Source organism: Pteropus alecto, unplaced genomic scaffold, assembly GCF_000325575.1.
Source record: "Pteropus alecto unplaced genomic scaffold, ASM32557v1 scaffold80, whole genome shotgun sequence".
Classification (NCBI taxonomy): domain Eukaryota; kingdom Metazoa; phylum Chordata; class Mammalia; order Chiroptera; family Pteropodidae; genus Pteropus; species Pteropus alecto.
In genome coordinates, this window is record NW_006430460.1 from 1,719,212 (window position 1) to 1,727,103 (window position 7,892).

General features: G+C 56.1%; 1 protein-coding gene across 1 annotated transcript in view; it reads right to left on the bottom strand.

The window, feature by feature from the left end:
* Positions 1-7,892, bottom strand: part of MTUS2 (microtubule associated scaffold protein 2) — a 277,079-nt gene that overhangs the window by 6,748 nt on the left and 262,439 nt on the right. The window contains exons 9-10 of the mRNA XM_006904828.2: positions 6,394-6,499; positions 2,710-2,783 (exon numbers count right to left, since the gene is read on the bottom strand). Coding sequence (XP_006904890.1) covers positions 2,710-2,783; positions 6,394-6,499 — 180 coding nt within the window. The remainder of the gene's footprint in view (positions 1-2,709; positions 2,784-6,393; positions 6,500-7,892) is intronic.

Sequence of the window (7,892 nt, forward strand, 5' to 3'; positions counted from 1 at the left end):
TCCCCAGCCTCAGCTGCACTGCCCTCCCCCAACCCCCAGGCCGGCAGTGCCTTCTCCCCCAGCTCCATCTCAGTCCCCGGTCACCTCTATGCAGCCCCCGGCCTCCCTGGACCTCAGGCCTGGGATGCCTGGCCCTCAGGTGAGCTGCCATGTGACCTGAGTCCGCCCCCCTGTTTAGACCCTCTCCCCCAGGGGACAGATGGTCCTGGCCCTGGGGCAGGCTGAAGGAATAAAGGCACATCTGGGGTGCACCGTGTTCCTCCCTGGCTACCAGGCCAGATGTGGCTCCGCGGATGCCCCGCTGGAAACCGCAGCAAAGACTGATCCCCGAAAGTCTCCACCAATGACACCATTAAAACCCAGGGACGAGGGTCTTCCCGTGAACCCTCCTGGCAAGAGAAATGGCCTCGTGCCACCAAACACGAGCTGCGAGGCATCGCGAGCGACGTAACCACGCCACGAAGTGCTGGCTGGACACTTGCGTCATCACGGCGCACAGGCCATCTTCGCAGTTTTCATTTCTTCTTCTTTTTCTTTCTTTTTTTTTTTTTTAACAGTGACTTTCATTTCATTTTTAAGAAATAAAAGCCGGCAGTTTTCATTTCTTCTTCTTCTTTTTCTTTTTCTTTTTTTTTTTTTTTACCAGTGACTTCCATTTCATCTTTAAGAAATAAAAGCCCCCCACGGTGCCATTAAATGCACGCGCTGGTGCATTGGGCAATGTAGTCGTCGGTGGCACTTTGCACATACGGGACCTGGCAAACTTGCGTAAGTCAGAGTCCGGGGTGGAGCCCAGGGGCGCATGATGGCGCCGGGCAGTGGCCCTCCAGGCCCCCCGCAGCACGGAAAGCCTGTCCCACCACGGGGCTCCTGCCCCAACCTCGTCAGTGCGCCAGAGGAGGCGGGAAGCGCTTCTTTCAAAGCCTCCCCTCCTCCATTGAAAAAGCAAAACGGCGAGAGAAAAACGCACCAGGATCCACACCTACGACGCATCTCAAACATCAAACCGGGATTTTTCCTTCTATCCACCATTATTCAAAACGGACTCCCCCTCCCCGCCCCCTGGCACACACCGCTGTGCAGAAATCAGACAGGACGGGCTGTTCTCTTACTTGGGTTGGTTCCTTCACGTCACGCTAAGAGGCACAGAGACCCAGCTGGTGGCCTGGCCCAGCACAGGAACGCTGGAGTTAACCGATGGTGTCACAATAGCAATAGCGACACACTAATTATAACTGTAACAACGCTCGAAACTTAAAATAGCGACAGCTGCTACTTATTAGCATTTCCCATGAGCCAACTTAGCACCCCGCACTTTGCGCACCCAAGCTTTCCACACATTATTGCCTTTAACCTGTTCACACCTCGAGGAAGGTACTGTCATCACCCCCATTTCACAGCTGACTAAGCGATGGTTTCCAGCACTTACACACTGCCCAGAGCTAGAGAGAGGGGTGCCGTGGAGATTGACGCCCAGGAGCTCCAATTTCTCACCGGCCAACCGGTTTCTCCAGCTGCCAGTCCCCTGGGGAAGGTGGCAGAAGCAACTCCACCAAACGACGTCCAGCCCAAACGGACTGTGCTCGCAAAGTGTGCCAACTGCGGTGCATGTGCGTGACATGTGACTGCAGACGTCAGGGCCGAGCGAAGACTCACTCGCGGAAGAAACGAACCTCTGTCCTTTGTGGTTTTGGACGGGACGGGGTTTCTGTGATGTCGCGGCCTGGCTTCCCCTGTCCCAGTCTGCGTTCCTTAAGGATAGCGCGTCTGATGGCGTGAGGGGTGGGTGCACGAGGCAGGCAGTTTGGGGTTAATTTGCCGAGGATGAGCCACACGCGAGGACCGTGCATTGCAGGCCCACCTTCCTCGTGCCAAACAACTGGCTATTTGCACGACCCTGGGCTCCTCTCTGGGCGGGGCCGGCTCTGGGCAGTGACGGAGGCCAGGGGAAAGGGGACCACCGGAGAAGCAAAATTCCTGCCTTTGCGTTACGGTTACGGTAATGAATGGACTGTCATCGCGCTGTCCGGATGTGAGAGTCCCTAACATTTAACAAGTGACCTTGCTACGATTGGCACGTCTGCAGCTGGGAATGGAATCGGGGCCACCAACCTCACCCACTTCCCAGGCGGCTCCTCCCTGGCACTTCTATTCACAGAGGCAGCCGGGCTGGGTCTCCGGAAGGCAGGAGGGACATGCGGCTGACCTGGGAGACCCTTCGTTCTCCCGAGAGGACAGGAGGGAGCCAGGTAGCTCCCCTGGCATCCGAGACCCACACTTTCTGTAGGTTAGCCGTGGGCGGCAAAGAGGGTGCTTTTCACACATCCCCCACCCCCGGCCCTGGTGGTTCCAGGCTCTCTCCTGACTCCCAGACGTGTCCTGTGACTTCCGCCCTTCATAACCCTCCTTGCGCTGTCCCTCTGTGAGGACGCTCCCCTCCCAAGCCCTCCCCTCCCCAGCCCTCAAGCCACAGCAAGTGCGGCGGCCGCTAACGGCGTTACTCACTTGGTGCGACCTTCGAGGTTGGCTGTCACTGAGTCACAGCTCTCTGAGTGGACAGTAGCGTCCTTAGAGCAGGGAGGGTGTCTCGTCTACCCCTGTCCTCCAGGGCTTGCCACAGGGCCCAGGACGTGGCAGGTGCTGGTTGAATGTGTGTGGACAGGGCTGGCGACCCTCCGCTCTGGGTATCGGAGCTGAGCAGATACTAACCTGTAAGGACAGGCGCAGCCTCTCAAAATTTTCTTCCAGTTCCTTCTTTTCAAGCTCGTGGGCAGACACCAGTTCTGGAGAGAAGACGTCAGACTGTTAAGTTGGCCTTTCTTCGGGAAAGGACCAAACCAGACTCTTCCGCCAGACTAAGACGAGGGGCTCAGCTGAATAAGGGACACTGGTGAATGGCAGACCTGAGCCTAGAGACACCCCACGCATTGAACTGCATGCAGTGTTACTCGGCGGGGGAAGAAAGACGGGGGGCAGGGGCAAGGGAGAGAAAAGAAGGAAAAGGGAAAGAAACGGGGGGGCACACTCGCATGCACACGCACGCACACGCACACACTTACACGCACATGCACCCTTACACGCACACACTCCCGTACACGCACACACTCCCGTACACGCGCACACTCCCTTACACGCACACACTCACACAACGCACACACATGCACACACACACTTACACGTGCACACACTCCCTTACATGCACACACGCACTTACACTCACAATGCACACACATGCACACTTGTGCACACGCACACACGCACATGCACACTTACACACATGCACATGCACACACACGCACTCATATGTGCACACATACATACACCCGCACACACTCACACCCACACATGCACAGACACATGTACACACATACGCACACATGCACACGCGCACACACATGCACACACATGCACACACATGCACACGCACACTCACTTACACGCATTCATGTGCACACATACGTACACACGCACACACATGCACACAGACACACATGCACACACATGCATACACACACATGCGCACATGCGCACAGAGACACATGCACACTCACGCACACACATACACACTCACGCGCACATGCGCACACACGTGTCTCTATACCCTGCTCTACCGCCACCCTGGCCAAGTTGGGTTCTCGCCGGCGGCCCCCACTGCTGCTCATTTGCCTAACGGCGGAGCGACTGGGCGATCCGTGCCAGCCCCCCACCCCTCCCAGGAGCATTCTTCCTTCCCACCCCCAAGCAGCCATCTGGGCCTGAAGGATGGAGCTTTTGCGGGGAGCGGGGCCGTGGGCTGCATCTGCAAGGCCTCTAGGCCACACCCCAAAAACCGCAGCTCTCTGGGAGTCCCTTGAGCAAAGAAAGAGTTGACGTTAAGACACTCAGACAGGAGGCGGGCTAATTGGACGGGTTTTTCCGGGAGAGCCTGGAACCATTCTATTCTGTGAAAAGTGTCTTTCCAGTAATAACCGGCAAGGTGGGCAGAAGGAGACGAAATGTAAGACTTATTAAGCAAATGGATTCTGTCTTCCTCCAGATGGGAACAGTCTTATTAGCCAGGTGAGGCCCATCTCATGCCGGCTACGCAAGCGATTTGTTTGCATGTTGCAAGCGGAGGGCGGGAGGGTCCTCATTAACCAGCCTGGGTCGTACGCTCAGAACAGGCGTGCGCTGGGCCAGCAATGACCATCCGGCTGGGGAGAGCTGCAATTAGGAGAGGCACCGTGGTTTCCATCGACCCAGATCTTTTTAACTCACGATGGTGAAGGTCTCTAAGAGATCCAGTTGTGATACATGAAATGGACGGCCTTGGATGTGGCCTCTAAGCGGGACTGCATCCGTCAGAAAAAACCACCAGGTCTGTTTCTACGAAAATCCAGACTCGAAAGGCAACGCTTTGGAGGTGGCACTGTTTCCATCCCCATTCAGAGACCATCTTCCTACAGTGCAGTCACGGGCTGGAGGGCCTTTTCCACTGGCCCGGTACCCGCCCCGCGCCAAGGGAAGTCAGTGTCTGCTCTGGGGACAGTAAAAACCGTGGCCAGTGTCTCTGCACCCACATGTCCTGCACTGTTTTAGGTCAAGTCACTCTGCCCCATAGTCGGGACTGTGCTCTAGGGTGTGGTTCTCAAATTTCTCTGCGTTGGAACCACCTGGGAAGCTTTCAAAAATCCTGGGGCCTGGGCTGCACCCCAGAGCAATTAACTGGGCATCTCTGAGGTGGGATTTTTCACATCTGTATTTAAAACAAAACAAAACAAAATAAAACAAAACAAAACAAAACTCCAGGCGGTTCCAACGCGCAGTCATGGGCAGGGATCAGCACGTGCTCTGTTTTTGCCGTAGACGTCCTTGCTGAAAATCTGTACCTTTTTGCTGTACAATTGATTGAGCATAAGGCAATTTTTCTGTAAATGAGAAGAAATAACTGGTTGACAGTTTCGGTTTTGTTCCTTCTTTTGGTCGTCGTTCGGTTTTATTTCTCCGTTGATGATCACCGCTGTTACTCCCGTTTTTAGATTATATAGAAATCTCAGCCAGCCCTCCCGAGAGCTGATACGGTGACGCGCAGACGTGGCGGTGGTGCTGGCCTTCAAGGGCCGAGCATTTCCTCCAGGTGAGATGGTTCGCCCCAAGAGCTGGTTTCTGATTTTGAAGCCCCCTTCACTGGGAGGAGAGAGGGAGGCCAAGGGCTCTCTTTGAGGGAACGGAGTTGAACCTACGCTTCCCATAGAAAAGAGAAAAGTGTTTAGGTACGCTCTGCAGAATAAAACCAGTTATTTGAGCGGCATTGCCATGAATCTATACGCCTTTTAAATAAAGTCTTCTTAATTTTGTTATTTGTTTTTTTTTTCATGTTCCACGATGTCCTTTGTAATGTTTCTCTTTTATTTGTTGCGATTTTTTTTTTTTTTAACGGTAAAATTGTCCTCCGGCCATTAGGGACGTGGTGGAAATGTGCGTGGCGAGGATGCTCGTGGCAAAGATGTCTACGGAAAAGATGCTACGCAAAAATACCTAGAGCCTGGAGCTGGTGCTCTCTGTGAGGCACAGGTGACACATGAAGTAGTTCTCAGGGGACGACCCTCCCTTGTGCCCAGGCTGAGCCTCTCCACGTCCTAACGGTTCCCAGCGGTGGCCGGGAGCCACACTCCCTGTGGACTACTGCATAGCGGGCTGTGGTGTTTACAAAGAACATTTAAAAAATAACGAAAAACTCATGTTAATTCTCAAGTGTTTAAAACGTATCCATCTAGTGTTAAATTTCATTGTTTCTAATAGACTTCAGCAACCCTCTGAGGGGAAGGGACATTGAAAAATAAGTTGTACAGATTAGCGTAAATGCATGTCAGAAGCGTAAAAACCTTCTTTCGCGAAGTCAAAATCGTCCCAGTACTTAGTAAATGTCGTTGCCATCACCGTTGTGACACACAGAACCCCAAGGATCCAGAGATAGTTCAAAGTTACAAAAAATGTAAAAAGGAGGCCCCAGTGGCCCTATGGGGAGGGCCGTTAATGGGTCACGAAACAGGGTCAAGCCCAAGATGCCCACGCCTGCCTTAGAAAAGTGGTTCTCACGCGTGGCCGCCCATGGGACCCCCTCGGGAGGGCTAGAACCTCCTGGTGCCCCCGACCAGCACCATGGGAGCCCTGGGCCGGGACCTAGGCTGGCAAGGGGTCCCGCAGCGGGCGAGGCTGAGAGCAGCTGCCTCGGACCAGAGAGGTGCCACCTAGATCCCCGCGTGCCATCTCTCCTGTCCACAGGAAGCAGCAGGGAAGACATACCCGGAAGGGAGGAGGGGCACGAGGGGAAGGGGCTCCCTGATCTGCACAGGAGGGTCCGGCCCGCATGGCCCACCGCGGCCGGCCGCACGCGTCCAGGCGGGTAGCTACCTTGGACCTTGCGATCGTGGTCACCCTGCAGGGTCGCGATGGCCTCCGTGTGGCTGTTTTCCATCTCTAGGAGAGCAGCCTCGTGGCTGGCGGTGATGTCCTCTACCTGCAGGAGAGCCACAGTTCCGGTTACACAGAGGGCTGGGGACGGCCGAGGCGAGGCCCTCGCCGCCTGGAGAGCAGAGGTGGGGGACAACGAGCAGAAGGGGCAGGGTCCGAAGCGTCAAAGACGAGCCATTCCGCTGAGATGGCAGCGCCCTCAGCCTTGAGCCGAGGTGGGAGAGCCGGGGTTTGGGGCGAGGGGGCAGCCCCTGGAGTCAGGGGTAGTCACTGCCACGGCCCAGCTGTTGGCAGGAGGGCAGCAGCTCCCGGCGGGGATTGGGGGGCCGCCTAGGCCCCCTTCCCCGCCCCGGGCTTGGCTTTGGACTGTCCCCTTCACAGCCCCACCCTGCCCCCTCACAGCAGTGGCTCCACGAGGGCATGATGGTGTGTTCTCTGCCTCACGGGCGCGTGGCAGCTGCGTGCGGGATCTAGTGGAGAGAAGGGAGCTTGACGGCGCCGCCGGCCGCCGGCCACCCCACTGACCCTCCCTCCCGGCAAGAACACAGAGTAAATATTTACACCCATTTTCCAGACGAGGAAACAGGCTTAGGGAGGTGAGACACGTTTGGCCCAAGGGCTGGGAAGGTGACAGAGCCGGCCGTCTCTGGCCAAGATCTGTCTGACTCCAAAGCCGAAGCTCCCTCCGACGCACCTGCCGCCTCCCCAGCAAGACCAGCAGCTGCTGCCTTAGGAGGCTCTTGGTGAGGCTAAGGCAGTGCCTGCCCCTTGCTAGCCACCGGCTTGACCTCCAGGCGACAACGCGCGGCTGCTCCTGGGCGGGGCTGCTGTTTCTCCCACAGAAGGTGCATTTCCGAGAGCTTAATCACAAGCAGCACATACCTTGCCGCCCTTCTCCGCCTGCCCCCACCACGTGGGCCGGTTTGGTTATTGTGTCCTTGTGCTGTTGTCTTCACCTTGCTGCCCTCCTCCGCCTGCCGGTTTGGTTATTGTGTCCTTGTGCTGTTGTCTTAACTTCAAATGTCTGACTTGCAGGAGGAACCGCGTAAAACCGCCTCTCCGCGGCTCGCAAACAGAGCCGTTTGTTCCAAATGCTTTGTCAGCGACGGCGCTATGTGATGTCCCGTCTGTTGTGCACGGTGGCCCCGCGGACGTGCACCAAGCCAGAGTCCCGCAGAGCGGCGGGCTCTCCCTCCCTGCTCGCGGCCGCCTGGTTTTAAATTTTTTATTCCATTTCACTTTGTTTATTTCAAAATGTCTGTGGACCTACGGATGTGTCACCACCTGGCACATTTGGAAATCGGGGAAGCAGGGAACGCTCCTGGGCCTTGAACCTCACTCAGTTCAGCATGGTGCTTCTAGTTGGTGACGTTGGGCCAAGGCCTTGCGTTCCTCCTGCCTTGGGGGACCTTCAATGGGAGGGGAGGGAGGGCAGTCTT